The sequence below is a fragment of the Leopardus geoffroyi genome, chromosome A2 (genome assembly GCF_018350155.1).
Source record: "Leopardus geoffroyi isolate Oge1 chromosome A2, O.geoffroyi_Oge1_pat1.0, whole genome shotgun sequence".
NCBI classification, from domain to species: domain Eukaryota; kingdom Metazoa; phylum Chordata; class Mammalia; order Carnivora; family Felidae; genus Leopardus; species Leopardus geoffroyi.
Window position 1 is genome coordinate 59898443 of NC_059331.1, and position 15779 is coordinate 59914221.

The 15779-nt window shown below is 43.3% G+C and overlaps 1 protein-coding gene and 1 non-coding gene across 5 annotated transcripts in view; one reads left to right on the top strand and one right to left on the bottom strand.

Annotated features, from left to right (window-relative positions):
• The window catches only part of ALDH1L1 (aldehyde dehydrogenase 1 family member L1), a 143890-nt gene that overhangs the window by 86320 nt on the left and 41791 nt on the right, over nt 1–15779 (top strand). For all 4 annotated transcript variants that reach the window (XM_045494060.1, XM_045494063.1, XM_045494061.1 and 1 more), the window contains exons 10-12: nt 9930–10077; nt 11695–11814; nt 13322–13449. In XM_045494060.1, the coding sequence (XP_045350016.1) occupies nt 9930–10077; nt 11695–11814; nt 13322–13449 (396 nt within the window). The remainder of the gene's footprint in view (nt 1–9929; nt 10078–11694; nt 11815–13321; nt 13450–15779) is intronic.
• LOC123607844 lies at nt 7191–7296 on the bottom strand. Its single transcript, XR_006716959.1, has one exon. It is a non-coding gene; the product is annotated as a U6 spliceosomal RNA (small nuclear RNA).

Genomic DNA, 15779 nt, shown 5'->3' on the forward strand with positions numbered 1-15779 from the left:
TAGGATCTCTTGTAGGGCTGGTTTAGTGGTGACAAATTCCTTCAGTTTTTGTTTGTTTGGGAAGACCTTTATCTCTCCTTCTATTCTAAATGACAGACTTGCTGGATAAAGGATTCTCGGCTGCATATTTTTTCTGTCTAGCACACTGAAAATCTCGTGCCAATTCTTTCTGGCCTGCCAAGTTTCAAAAGAGAGATCAGTCACGAGTCTTATAGGTCTCCCTTTATATGTGAGGGCACGTTTACCCCTTGCTGCTTTCAGAATTTTCTCTTTATCCTTGTATTTTGCCAGTTTCACTATGATATGTCGTGCAGAAGATCGATTCAAGTTACGTCTGAAGGGAGTTCTCTGTGCCTCTTGGATTTCAATGCCTTTTTCCTTCCCCAGTTCAGGGAAGTTCTCAGCTATTATTTCTTCAAGTACCCCTTCAGCACCTTTCCCTCTCTCTTCCTCCTCTGGGATACCAATTATGCGTATATTATTTCTTTTTAGTGTATCACTTAGTTCTCTAATTTTCCCTTCATACTCCTGGATTTTTTTATCTCTCTTTCTCTCAGCTTCCTCTTTTTCCATAACTTTATCTTCTAGTTCACCTATTCTCTCCTCTGCCTCTTCAATCCGAGCTGTGGTGGTTTCCATTTTCTTTTGCATTTCATTTAAAGCATTTTTCAGCTCCTCGTGACTGTTCCTTAGTCCCTTGGTCTCTGTAGCAAGGGATTCTCTGCTGTCCTGTATACTGTTTTCAAGCCCGGCGATTAATTTTATGACTATTATTCTGAATTCACTTTCTGTTATATTATTTAAATCCTTTTTGATCAGCTCATTAGCTGTTGTTATTTCCTGGAGATTCTTCTGAGGGGAATTCTTCCGCTTGGTCATTTTGGATAGTCCCTGGCGTGGTGAGGACCTGCAGGGCACTTCCCCTGTGCTGTGGTGTATAACTGGAGTTGGTGGGCGGGGCCGCAGTCAGACCTGATGTCTGCCCCCAGCCCACCTCTGGGGCTACAGTCAGACTGGTGTGTGCCTTCTCTTCCCCTCTCCTCGGGGCGGGATTCACTGTGGGGTAGCGTGGCCCGTCTGGGCTACTTGCACACTGCCAGGCTTGTGATGCTGGGGATCTGGCGTATTAGCTGGGGTGGGTAGGCAAGGTGCACAGGGGCAGGAGGGGCAGGCTTAGCTCACTTCTCCTTAGGTGATCCACTTCAGGAGGGGCCCTGTGGCAGCGGGAGGGAGTCAGATCCGCTGCCGGAGGTTTGGCTCCTCCGCAGAAGCACAGAGTTGGGTGTTTGCGCGGAGTGAGCAAGTTCCCTGGCAGGAACTGGTTCTCTTTGGGATTTTGGCTGGGGGATGGGTGGGGGAGATGGCGCTGGCGAGCGCCTTTGTTCCCCACCAAACTGAGCTCTGTCGTCCGGGGGCTCAGCAGCTCTCCCTCCCTTTGTCCTCCAGCCTTCCCGCTTTCCGAGCAGAGCTGTTAACTTATGACCTCCCAGAGGCTAAGTCGCACTTGCTGTCGGAACACAGTCCGTCAGGCCCCTCCGCTTTTGCCAGCCAGACTCGGGGGCTCTGCTTGGCCGGCGAGCCGCCCCTCCTCCCCGGCTCCCTCCTGCCAGTCCGTGGAGCGCGCACCGCCTCGCCGCCCTTCCTACCCTCTTCCGTGGGCCTCTCGTCTGCGCTTGGCTCCGGCGACTCCGTTCTGCTAATCCTTTGGCGGTTTTGTGGGTTATTTAGGCAGATGTAGGTGGAATCTAATTGATCAGCAGGACGCGCGGTGAGCCCAGCGTCCTCCTACGCCGCCATCTTCCCCTGGCTTAGGATCGGCATATCTGTATCTGTGAAATGTCTCTCTAGTTTTGGAAAATTCTCAGCAATTATTACTTCAAACATTTCTTTGATTCCTTTCTCACTTTTCCTTCCAATATTCCAATTATGTTTACGTTATTCCTTTAGTAATTGTCTCACAGTTTTGGACATTCTGCTCTTTTGCATTCCTTCTTTTTGCGTTTTGGTTTTAGAAGTTCCTATTGACTTGTCTTCACACTTACTGATTCTTTTCTTCCTTGTGTTCAATCTACTGGTGAACCCCTCAAAGGCATTCCTCATTTATTACTGTGCTTATTTCTAGCATTTCCTTTTAATTCTTTCTTAAAGTCTCCATATCTCTGCTTACATTACTACTCCTTTCTTACATGTTGTCCACTTTTCCCATTAAAGCCCTTATCATATTGAGCATATTTATCTTTAACTCCCCAGTATAATAATTCCCAAATCTCTGCCATATTTGAGTCTGGGTCTTATCCTTTCTTGGACCCTTCTGACTGCTTATTTTTACTTTTAGTATGCCTTGTAATTTTCTGTTGAAAGTGGACATACTATATTGAGTAATGGAAACGAGTAGATAGACCTTTACTGTGAGGTTTTATGTTTATCTGGTTAGGGGTTAGGCTGTGTTATAGTTGTAGGTGTCAAAGAATAAAACTTCTAGCATCTTTGTGTGTTCTCTCTTGTCTTTGGGTTTTCCTAGAGACTAAAGAGAATCTGCCTTCTTTTCACAACAACACCCTATTATTTTGCAGGAGCACTCTTGATACAGAGTTAAGATGTGGTATGAAAGGAAGCCTTAGATAGTTGTATGATTAGGTCTCAGTCTTTTAGTGAGTCTGTCTCCCTGTGATATGAACTTCACAAGTATCTTTCAGTCTTTCTCTACTCTGGTGTTGCAGGAAAGGTAGAGAGGGCCAGAGGTGGGTATTACCCTTCCCTCAGGTTGGTTAACTTCTAATAAAACAGTTTCTCTTGAGGGTAGGCCTTGTTAAGAGTGGAATGCTGTGGGGGTATTTCAAAATGACTACTTTCCCCTCCTCCTGCCAGAAGCACTGAGGGATTTGCCTCCAATCTTCCCCTGAGAACCTGATGTGTGACTCCTAGAGGTAAAACTCACAAAATCATGGGGTCCCTCATAAGACCAGACCCCCAAGAATTTTTAATTCTCAACTAGTTCTCTATTTAGTTTTATTTATTTCTCAACAATTTTAATTCTCAATTAGTTCACATGATGCTTCCAGCAATTTTAAAGTGTTCCCGTCAGCAGCTTCTACTTGTGCATTTCTGCTCAAGCAAGCTGTGTTTTTCTGCCTCTCCAGTGTTGGGGGCAGCACTCTGCCCTGTGACCTCAATTCTCTTGTGGATCTAAGAAGAGTTTTGATTTACAGTTTTTCTTCTTGTGAGAATGGGAGTGAGGACCTCCAAACTCTTTACATGCTGGACTGAAATCTGGAAGGCTAGCAATCAATCGCCTCTAGATCATGAAAACAACATGGCTTATGCTCAGCACCTGCCTTGCTTTGGGGAGTCCTTTTGGTAAGTGCAAGGCATTGGGTGTCTAGATGGCTAGCGTTAAGGAAATACCTTAGGTGCTGATTCTCTGGAGACACGGTGTAAAGACCTGTATTGTCATAATTCATTGCTGGAAGAAATAAGCATGTCCTTTGTGACTCCACTGGGAGACAGTCCTTGGCACCTTGCATCTGGCTTCCTCCTGGCTTTGATCATATGCCTTCTTTTGCTAGTTTTCCCTTATTTCCTTTCCTTGTAATAAATCTTAGTGAGAAGTATGATTACATAGTGAGTTCTGTGAGCTGTCTTGGTGGATCAGTGGGACTGGGTATGAAAAAAACAAAACAAAACAAAACATAGGAAAACAAACATGTTGGGATTTTAATAGAAGTGTCATTGAAACTGAAGATCACTTTGGGTAGTGATTCATCTGAACAATATTAAATCTTCTAATTCATGAAAATGGAGATTTTTTTCATTTTATTCAGGCCCTTTAAAATTTCTTTCTTATAGTTCTCAGTGCACAACTCTGTTTTCTCCTGAGTTACTTTATTGCTATTATATTCTTCTTGATGCTATTATAAATGAAATTGTTTCCTTAATTTCTTTTTTGTAGTGTTCAGTGCTAATGTATAGAAATGCAACTGATTTTCATGTATTGCTTTTATACCCTGCAACATTGCTGAGTTTGCTTATTGGCTCCAATAATATGTCAAGTTTTTTTTAAAAAATTATAATATGTCAGGGTTTTTTTTTTTTGGTGTGAAATTTTGCAAGTGTGTGTTCTGATAAAACTTTATTTATAAAAACAGGCTGAGGCTAACTGATTTCTGCTTTAAACCAAAAACCTGGGGGTAATTTGCTGTGACCATGCACAGAGACACTGAGGACGCAACCCAGTTGTGCTTATTGTGTGAGCAAATAAGTCCTTTCTTCCTCCTTTACTGCCTTTTCTTGCTTCATAGCTTAAAAGCAGTTTTATTAATTTTCCTTTATGTAATAAAAATGTAAATATTTAAGGTATACAATAGTATACTCTGATATATATAGTGAAATGATCATTACAATCAAACTAATTAACGAATCCATCTCACATAGTCACTTTTATTTTTTGGCAGTGAGAGCATCTGAGAATTACTTTTTTCTTTAATTTTTTAAAACATTTATTTATTTTTGAGAGACAGAAAGAAACAGAGCATTGAGCAGGAGAGGAGTAGAAGAAGAGAGAGAGGAACCCAAAGCAGGCTCTAGGCTCTGAGCTGTCAGCACAGAACCTGACATGTGACTTGAACCCACAAACTGTGAGATCATGACCTGAGCTGAAGTTGGACACTTAACCAACTGAGCCACCCAGGGGCCCCTGAGAGCTACTCTTTTACCAAATTTCTAGTACACAGTACAATATTATTAACTATAGTCAACTTGATGTACATTATATCTCTAGAACTTGTTCACCCTGTATAACTGAAACCTTGCCCCCTTGGCCATAAGGTAAACCATCCTTGCAACTGAGAATTCCACTTATTCACAGTGAATTCAGCTTACTAGTATTTTGTTGAGGATTTTTGCATTTTTATTCATAAGGAATATTGGCCTGAAATTTCCTTTTCTTGTAGTGTCTTTTTCTAACTTTGGTATCAGGGTATTTTTGGCCTCGTCAAATTAGTCAGGAAGTGTTCCTTCTTCAATCCTTCTGGGGGGGGGGGGGGGGGATGATTTTGAGAAGGATTGGTGAAGCCATTCAGCCCTGGGCTTTCTTTGTTGGGTGGTTTTGTGATTATTGATTTAATTTCTTTAGTAGTTACAGGTCTATTCAGATTTTCTACTTCATGAGTTAGTTTATATAGATTGCATGTTTCTAGCAATTTGTCCATTTAATCTAGGTAATCAATTTTTTTTTTTTTTTTTTGCTGTATAATTTATCACAGTATTCTCTTATCCTTTTTATTTCTGTAAAATTGGCATAAGCACTTTCATTTCTGATTCTGGTAATTTAAGTCTTTATCTATTTTTCTTTTTCTTGGTCAGTCAGATTTGTCAATTTTGTTGATTTTTGATTTTCTGTATTGTCCTTTTATTCTCTAGTTTATCTATATCTGCTCTAATCTTTATTATTTCCTTCCTTCTACTTGCTTTGAGTTTAGGTTACTCTTTTAAAAAATTCCTTAAGATGTACAATTAAGATATTGACTTGAGATCTTTTTCAATGTATGCATTTACAGTTACAGATTTCTGTCTGTACTACCTTTGTTACAATCCATAAGTTTTGGCATGTTGTGTTTTTGTTTTTCTTTGACTAAAGGTATTTTCATTTTCTTTGTGATTTCTTCTTTCACCCATTGGTTGTTTAAGGGCATGCCATTCAATTTCCACATATTTGTAAATTTTCCAATTTTTCTTCTGCTACTGATTTCTAGTTGCATTCCACTGTGATCAGAAAAGATGTTTTATGAGATTTAAATCTTTTAAAATTTATTAAGACTTATTGTGTATCCTGGGGAACCTGGTGGTTCAGTTGGTTAGGCATCCCACTTTGGCTCAGGTCATGATCTCTCAGTTGGTGGGTTTGAGCACCACACCGGGCTCTGTGCTGACAGCTCAGAGCCTGGAGCCTTCTTCAGATACTGTGTTTCCCTCTCTCTGTACCCCTTCCCTGTTTCACTCTGTCTCACTCTCTCTCTCACACACACACACACAAATAAACATTAAGGGAAAAAAACAACAAAAAGACTTATTGTGTAGCCTAACAAATAGTTTATCCTGGAGAATATCCCATGTGTACTTGAGAAGAATGTGCATTCTGCTCTTCTTGGGTATTCTGTATATGTCCGTTCTGTATGTGTATAATTGGTTTATAGTGTCGTTTAATTATTGAAAGATGGGCATTTTAGTCTCCAACTACTATTGTAGAAAATTCTATTTTTCCTTTCTGTTTTTGCTATATATATTTCGGGGGCTGTGTTGTTGGTGCCTGTATGTTTATAATTGTTATATTCTCTTGCTGTGTTGAACCTTTTATTAATAGTCTCTGTTTCACATAACCCGTTTTTATATACAGTCTATTTTTTTCTGACAGTAATATAGCAACCCAGCTGCCTTTTGGTTAGTCTTTGCATGAGATACCTTTTCCATCTTTTAGCTTTGATTTTTTTTTGTGTGTACTTACATCTAAAGTGAATATCTAGCAGCATCTGTATGGATGATGTATTTTATCCAACTTTTCAATGTATGTTTTTAATAGGAGAGTTATTTTCATTTAACCAGATTACTGATGAAGAAGGATTTACTTCTCTTTACCTATTTGTTTTGAGTATGTCTTTTATGCTTTTTGTTTCTCAGTTTTTTTATTACTGCCCTCCCTTTTCTGGGTAGTGTGCCACTTTGATTCCCTTTTTAACAGTTATTTCTTAATTACCTTAGAGATTACAATTAACATATTACAGTGTAATTTAAATAATATCAACTTAGTTTCAATAGTATATACTCTAATCCTCTATATCCCTGTTCCTACCCCAACTATTATTGTCACAGATGACATCTCTATGCACTGCATAGTCATTAATATTGACTTAAAATGATTGTGTTCTGCATTTGGCTATTATATAGGAAAAAGAGAGAAGTTGCAAACCATACCAAAAGTACAGTAATACTGGCTTTCATATTTACCCATGTGGTTACCTTTACCAGTGTTCTTTACTTTTTTCTTATTACTTTGAGTTACTCTTCAGTGTCCTTTCATTTCAGCCTGAAAGGTTCTCTTTAGTGTTTCTTTTTTAAATTAACTTTTTAAAAGTTTTTTAAAATTTATTTGTTTATTTTTTTAACAGGAAGTTTTTTTTTAATTTTTTTTAATATGAAAAAATATGGAACGCTTCACAAATTGCGTGTCATCCTTGCGCAGGGGCCATGCTAATCTTCTTTGTATCATTCCAATTTTAGGATATGTGCTGCTGAAGCAAGCACTAAAATTTATTTTTGAGAGAAAGTGAGAGTGGGGGAGGGACAGAGAGAGAGAGGGAAAGAGAGAATCCCAAGCAGGCTCCACACTGTCAATGCAGAGCCCGACATGGTCTCAAATCCACAAGCCATGAGATCCTGACCTGAGCCGAAGTTGGCACTCAACTGACTGAGCCACTCAGGCTCCCCAAGGGAAATCAACTTTTAATTTTAGGGAGGATCCTTTGTAGGTGATGAGTTCGTTTTCTCTTACTATTTTCCAAATTCCTTATTTGTCTTTGGGTTTCAACAAATTGACTGTAATGTGTTGTGGCATAAATCTCTTTGAGTTTATCCTCCTTGGAATTGATGGATGTATATATTCATGTGTTTCCTCAGACTTGAGAACTTTTGGGACATTATTTCTTCAAATATTTTTTCAGCCCTTCCTATCTCTCTTCTTTGGAACTCCTAAAATGAGAATGTTGATGAGTTTGATGGTGTCCCACAGACTGTATTCATTTTTATTCATTCTTTTTTCCTTCTTTTCTTCATACTGGATAATTTCAAGTTCAGCAATCCTTTCTTCTGTTTGGTCAAATCTGATTTGAACCTCCCTAGTGAGTTTTTTATTTTAGTTATTGTATTCATCAGCTGGAGAATTTGTTTGGTTTATTATTAAAATTTCTATGTCTTTATTGATATTCTCATTTTTTCTTACATCATTTTCCTTATTCCCTTTACTGTTTCTCCAGGGTTTCCTTTAAATCATTGTACATCTTTAAGATAGTTGATTAAATATCTTTGACTAATAATTCTAATATCTGGTTTTACTAAGGATGATTGCTTCCAAATTCTTTTATTTTTACTGCAAATCAGCTATATTTTCCTGTTTCTTGGTATGTTTTACTATTTTTTGTTCAAAACTGGACATTTTGAGTGTTATGTTGTATAATTCTGAGAATGTATCCTCTCAGTCCTCAGTAATTGCTAAGTCTTGCTTGTGGAGGGTTTCATTTATCCGTTTGTGACTTTTCCCAACTTTTTTTCTTTTGTAAAGTGTGTATTCCTCATTGTATGTAGTAATTGAAGTTTCTGTTTTGTTATCTCTGTGATCAGCCAGTGGCCTAGCAAGGATTTTCTTAAATGTCTGACTCCCAAAAGAGGGGGGAAAGTACTGACTTTTAAAATCTCCTGGAAGTTGCTTCAGCCTTTGGGGGTTAAAACTGAAGCTGCCAGTCTTTGTGCTGGCCCCTCAGTGATCAAAAGGAACATCAGCACTCAGAACATACAATCTACATGTAGGGAGGAGAAGGTCCTTACTGCCCACCCTGGCTCCAGAAAGCTGCACCGGGAACAAGTTCAGCTTCCCCCACTTCCTCCTACAGGAGGGATGGGGAGTAACACCTCATGAAATGCTGAAATTTGCTGACATTTACCAACCTCTTCATCATCTTCTTCCCTGGGTGTTGCAAATGTTTGACTGACTCTAGAGTTCCAGAATATTTGATTCAGACAATTCTGCCAGCTTAGGAGCTGTTTAGGTGGAGGAATGGATCTTCGGAGCTTCCTACTCTACCGTTTTCTGTCTATATGTAGGTTTTTATTTCTCTTGAGTAAATATCTGAGAGTAAAATGGGAAGAATATGTTTAATTTTTAAGAAACTGCCAAACTGCTCTCCAGCATGGTTTCCAAAGTACCATTTTAAACAATCCCACTAGCAGTGTATGAGAGCTCAGTTGCTCTGCATCTTTCCCAGTGATATGTATGGTCAGACTTTAATTTTAGATATTCTGGTAAGTGTGTAGACATATCCCATTGTCATTTTAATTTGCATTTCCCTAATGATGGGAAATTGTGATGTTGAACATACTTTCATATGCTTTTTTCCATCTGCATTTCTTCTTTGGTGAAGCATCTGTTCAATCTTTTGCCCATTTTTACTTGGATTGTTTCTTTTTTTTGTTAGTATTGAAATATGAGAGTACTTTATATATTCTGAATGAAAGTCCTTTATCAGATATTATTTGGAAATATGTTCCCCCAATCTGTGGTTTGCCTTTTCATTATTTTTATTATTATTTTTTTTAGAGAGTGAGAAAGCAGGGGAGAGAGGCAGAGGGGGAGAAAGAGAGACAGAGGATCTTAAGCAGGCTCCACACTCAGTGCAGAGCTCGATGTGGGGTTCTATGCCACGGCCCTGGGATCATGACCTGAGCCGAAATCAAGAGTTGGACGCTTAACTGCCTGAGTTGCCCAGGAGCCCCAACCTTTTCATTATTTTAACATATCTTTCAGTGACTATTATTAATCTCTTATTGATTATTATCAACATGTAGATTGTCTCATTTGCTTATCAGAAAATAGTAGAAGAGGTATTATTCCAGTTTTGCTGGTGAAGAAACTAAGGCTCAGAGGAGTTTTCCACTTGTGCAAGGTCACATATTAGTAAGTGGTGGAGCCACAACTTGAAACTAGGGCCTTCTGAATCCATGGATTGGGCTCTTAGCCCCAGTTCTAGCTTAACACCCACACTTTGGCTGTTGATATGAAGTTCCCTTCTGGGTAAATGTTTCGCACCATAACCTCTGCCACTAGAATGAGGCAGGTCTGCCCAGCCTCTTTCCATGATCCCGCTTTTCCATCTTCTTTTCTCCAGACTGGTTGAGGAAGTGAAGGAGCTGTGTGATGGACTGGAATTAGAAAATGAAGATGTTTACATGGCAACCACCTTTGGGGACTTCATCCAACTATTAGTGAGGAAGCTACGAGGGGACAACAAAGAGAGCGAGTGCATCATTGACTATGTGAGTCCTGGGCCCCTCCACGTGGCCTTGGCTCTGCAGACTTCTCAAACACTCACATCCGTGGATCCACAATGACACATGGGGAAAACCTGGACATCCCAGAAACCAGGGCACTCAAGAGCCCAGCTTCAGTGTCCCAAACTCTCCCTGGTAACCCTGATAGCCTGAGGCTGCCAGTCCAATTAGCCCAGTGCAACAGAGGAAATTGTTGTCTATGGGACAAATTCCAACCCCCAAAGATATGAGAGTAGGATATTAAGAAGTGGCTTTTACAGAGTACTTCTCACCCTCTTTCTCCTTTGGTGGTTTTTCCCAATAGTTGCCTCCTTGCTGCGGTGGCCCTGGCCCCTACCAGATCACCCTTCCAAGACTCTAGTTCTGCTGGGGGACCCTAGACCCTAGTTCTGGGACCACCTCTTCCTCCATTTGTCCTTCTAATCTAGTAATGGCAGGCGCTTGCTGCTGTTATCAATCTCTGGGTTGACTCATGGCCTCTCAGCTCTTTCATCACCTGTGCAACCAACTGCATGCATTAAATTCCTTTTGTTGAAATGCCAAAAGAGAGAGAAGAAGGGATGGAGGGAGGAAGCTAGACAGGAAGAGAGGGAGAGAAAGAGACAGAGAATGAGGAATTGGGAACTTTTTCCCAATAAGGGAAACAAGTGATCCTATACATTCAATTTGTATGGAAGTGTAATGATGTAATTGCAAATTTATTTTTAAATTTTTAAATGTTTTATTCATTTTTGAGAGAGAGAAAGAGTGTGTGTGTGTGTGTAAGTGGTGAGGGACAGAGAGGCAGGGGGCAGAGTATCTGAAGTGGGCTCTGTGTTGACCATAGAGAGCCCAATGCAGGGCTTGAACTCATGAATCTTGAGATCACCCAAGCACCCCTGCTAGCTTATTTTTAAAAGAAACTCTTGAAAAATCATCCTGAGGTGTATTGGTAGGCTACGAGCTCCCACAGGAATTATCATTGGGATAGTTTGGAACAAAAGCTGATGAAGAAAGTGTAGGCAGCCAGGATGAATACCAGATTGGCCTTAGGATTGCAGACAGATGACTGATGAACAGATTTCAGGAGAAGAATGGTGTCCCAGAGGATGCCATTTGGGATGGAATTTCAGGTCTACAGGGAAGTGAGCGATGGGGTTGGTGTCATGTCTGGTGACTCACAAATGTCTGTCTGCTAACTGGCCCTTCCTACTTGCAGAGGCCTAGCAACCAGCCTGAGATCACACAGCAGGTAAATGGCAGGACAGGGGTTGCAGGCCAAGCAGCCTGACCTCAGATTCTGTGCTCTTTATCGCTTCTTATTGTTCAACTGCCACCACTGCCCACATAATAGCTCCCTGAGCCAAGGAAGGCAGCAGAACTGGATTTGGCTAGAGACCTGAGAAGGCCAAGGGGCCTTGAGCCTGGCCCCTTGGCTATCTGTGTGTGTGTGTGCATGAGTGTGCACAAGTGTGCATGAGTGCACACGCATGTGTGTGCATGAATGGTTATCTATCCATCTCTGAGTGTTTTCTATGTCCTTCTGTGGGTCTGTATCTGCCACTGATGCACATTGTGAAGGATCCACACTGCAGTGAATCCCTGTAAAACTTCCTTTCCCAGGTGGAAAAGGCGGTGAACAAGCTCACCCTCCGAATGCCCCACCAACTCTTCATTGGGGGACTGTTTGTGGATGCTGAGGGTGCCAAGACCTATGAGACCATCAACCCAACAGACGGAAGTGTGAGTGCAAGTTTAGCACCCCCTTCTGCTCTCCTTCCACCTGCCCCCTCCTTGGCCTTTTCTTCTCTCTCATCTACTCCCTTGCCTGGTGTCTGGGGACCCCTGCTTAGGGGGCCTCTATTCGCACACAGAATGGTTGTAGTCAGTTTTCAGCCCTCCCTACAGGAATGGCCCAGAGGGGAGCTAGACCAGGAAGGCAGGAGGATTCCAAAGGTCTGGAGCCTGCTTCAGAGATGGACCAGAACTAAAATCCCCCATGGAAGAAATGAAGCCATTCCCTCCCCCTCCACGCATCAACAACAACCTCAGCATGGGCCTTACCCTCTTGAATATGTGTACACCCCACTGTTGGGAATTCTTCCTTGAATCTCATGTTTGTCAAACTTTCTTGACTGTGACCCTTTTATGTCATGACCCAGTATGTGCATATTGTATTCTCACATACACACCTACCTGAAACAACACTTACTCCTACAGGTGTATACTCAGTTTTCCATTCTGCCCTACCTATGGCATCCCTCAGGGCCTGCAGAAAGCACATAGCACACTCAACTGGGTCACTGGAAGGGAATTAAAAAAAAATTTTTTTTCAACGTTTATTTATTTTTGGGACAGAGAGAGACAGAGCATGAACGGGGGAGAGGCACAGAGAGAGGGAGACACAGAATCGGAAACAGGCTCCAGGCTCTGAACCATCAGCCCAGAGCCTGACGCGGGGCTCGAACTCACGGACCGTGAGATCGTGACCTGGCTGAAGTCGGACACTTAACCGACTGCGCCACCCAGGCGCCCCTGGAAGGGAGTTTAAAGAAAATAATTGACAAAGGGGTGGACTGGCTGTGGGGACACAAACAAGGGGATACAGTACTCTCGGGCAGAAACATGAGCTGTTACCACCTTGAGGCCTATTTGGGGAATCCCAGAAGGGAAGCTGTCTGGACAGGGTTGCCTGGGTGCTGGGCCCTTGGGCAGGGAGGGTGTACCATGCCTTTGGTAACAAGAAGGGTGCTGGCCTTGCACCTCCCACTTCTCTCTCCTCCTGGCTTTCCTTTGGCCATGCCCAGGTGTCAGGAGGTGTGGGAACCTGCACTATAGTGCAAGTGGGCACTGTCAGGACACAGAGCAAGGATGGGGGACAGGAATGGTCCTGTCACCTTCAACATCTAGACTATTTCACTTAAGAAATAGACTTTCTGCCTAGAACTTACCAAATTAATGGGCTTCTGCTCTTGGTTTGACAATGCTAAGCTGATCCTCAGCCTCATAGCTGCAGCCTGAGTCTGTTACTCTATTTGGGCTCAGTGGGCAAATGAAAAGAAGGGTATGTAGAAACACAAGCAAACCTCTTTGAAGGTCCCTAGCTTTCCTCATTGTGCACACCCTTCCATGGCCCTCCTGTTTGCTTACTGTCCCCACTGAGCCCTCTCAGGTAGCCAGGGGAGCGGCGGCATGGGGCATCTGTGTACGCGGAGTCCAGGGAGGGCTTCATGGCTCTGCTCCACCATAGGTCATCTGCCAGGTGTCCCTGGCCCAGGTTAGCGATGTTGACAAGGCAGTGGCTGCCGCTAAGGATGCCTTTGAGAATGGATTGTGGGGGAAGATCAGTGCACGGGATCGAGGCCGGCTCCTGTACAGGTGAGAACCCCACAAACTCCTGTCAGCTACTTCACCTTATGTTTGGGTTGGAACTGCATGCTCGGGTATTGCCAGGAGGAAGTTGGGGTCCCAAACAGGTTGTGTGACCAAGGCCTGAGACTCAGAAAAGCTTCTCAGAGGAAGTGACTTGAGATGCAGGAAGAATTTCACCAGATACAAGTAGCCTTAAGGGAAAAATGTCCTCAGTGGAGGGAACAGTGTGATTGAAGATAAGGAGGCACAAAAGTGAAAGTGCTGATAAGATGGGAGCTGCAAACTGGCAAATTAACGGATGGTCCTGGGCAGTCTCAGACATGTACAACACTTCTCTGAGTGGACTGGACCAGAGGAGGGATCACAGCTACTTTATGCAGAAGCCAGCAAGGGAAGGATGGGGTCTGTTCTTCCTGCTGGTCCTTGCTCAGATCTCCCTGACTGCTGGAATCTCACATTTTCCTTTTTTTTCTAAAACCAGGGAAGAAGGGGCTCTCTCCCCTTAGCTTCATCAGAAGTATTAGGGAAGGATGTAGAGTTTATCCACTTATGACCATGGGGTGGGAGTGTGGCCTGGAAGAGAGATACTACTCCCCTAGAAATAGGTGGTCCCAATGGGGGAAGAGCAGTTGCCCCCCCAAAGAAGTGGGGTGATGGTTACAGAAGGGAGGGTGCTGCACAGATGAACTAAGCAGTGTCGAAAAGCCTAGTGAACAAGCCAGTTTCAGGAACCTGACTTCTATGCTCTGGGTCCTGGGGAAGCTGTCAGGCATAGAGTCTGGTCATGATGTGGTCCAAATGTACTTGTCATCTGGTGGGAGAGAGGCCCCATCTTGGCCTTGCAGTCAGAATGTCATTTTCTTTCCTATTCAGAGGCCAGAAACACCAGGACAGCCTCCAGCACAGGAAACCAGAGAGAGGGGCCTGTCTAGTTTCCAAATGGAATAGAGATGGTATGGGTTGGGGCAGGCAAGGGTGCACCCAACCTGCTCTAACTCAAGTTAGTTTCAAGGCCCCTTGAAGAGCCTATCAATTTTAGGAAGCCATTGCCTAGTGACCTAGTGACCCCAGATTAGGCAAAACTGAAACATGCAAGCCCAGGCTGGTGATGCTGAGAGAGGAGCCTTCTGGCCCTGAAGCAGACTCCAGAGGTAGATGTTTGCTGACCCAAGAGTGTTTCCCTTGAGCAGTTCTGCTGCCGTCTAGTGGCATGTGTCATAATAACACCACCAGCAACATGATAGTGAAGGGTTGGGTGCCTGAACAGCTCTAAGTAGAGACCTGGACTGCTTTGACAGACATCTCAAGCCCAGACCTGAGAACTCCTAGGAACCTGGTCCTGCCTCATGCAACCTCCCAGTCCCCATGGTGGAGGTTCGCCCATTGCTGGCTCAGCAGCCCCTGGTTCAATGAGGAAAATAGACCACCATGGATACATATTATGGGATGCAGAATACATTATAGGGTTCAGACATTATGCAATTGTGGGAGAAGCTGGGAAGAAAGATCTAGAAAAGAGAGTTAAAGAAAGTCACTAGACGGGCCCCAAGAACCACTGAGGGACAAGATAGAGCCTCTCAGGAACCTAGAGAGCCAGTGTCCCCAGCTGCCAGAGAGGGACCACCAGGAGCTGGTGGCAGAGTCTGTAGGAAGCTGTCACCTTTTGTTCGGACACTTCCTTAGGTCCACAGACAAGAATCTGGTGGTGGACCAGGCTGCTGGGAGTGAGGCTGAGCCTTGTGGCACCCCACACTTGCCTTTCCTCATGGCTGTCCTGAGGACCTCTGGGGTGATTTTGGTTGCTTCACTGCCTTCCCCGCCCCTGGTACTTTCTGGGGACAGGATGCTGGAGGCAGAGGTACAGCTCAGCAAAGTTGACAGTGAACAATCCCACTCAGTTCTCGCTGAGCTTTCCAAATGGCATGCTCAGGTGATAGTTACTTTAGGGTTTTATGACATGGCCACATCACATGCAGGTGATCTTGTCTGGTAGAATTGGAGGGGTTTGGGGCTGATCAAGGGAAAAGATAGGACTATGAGAAGTTGAAACACAATACAAGCTTCAGGAGGCATCACTCCCATAGTGGGAGACCCTCCAGAGACTATAGTGGGGGGTCTCTACTCAGAATGGGAAGAGTGCAAAGCAACTCTTGGAGGTTGGGGGATCAGAGGGGGGTGGGCTCCCATGTCCTGGCAATGTTGCTCAGCAGCAGAGCAGGGATCTTTGGGTCAGAGGGCTGGGAAGGCAACAGCTGTAAGTGCATAGTCCATCTCTCCAATGATAATAGCTGTCAAGTGAGATTCCCAGGGGATGTAAAGCAAGACTTTAAATAGCT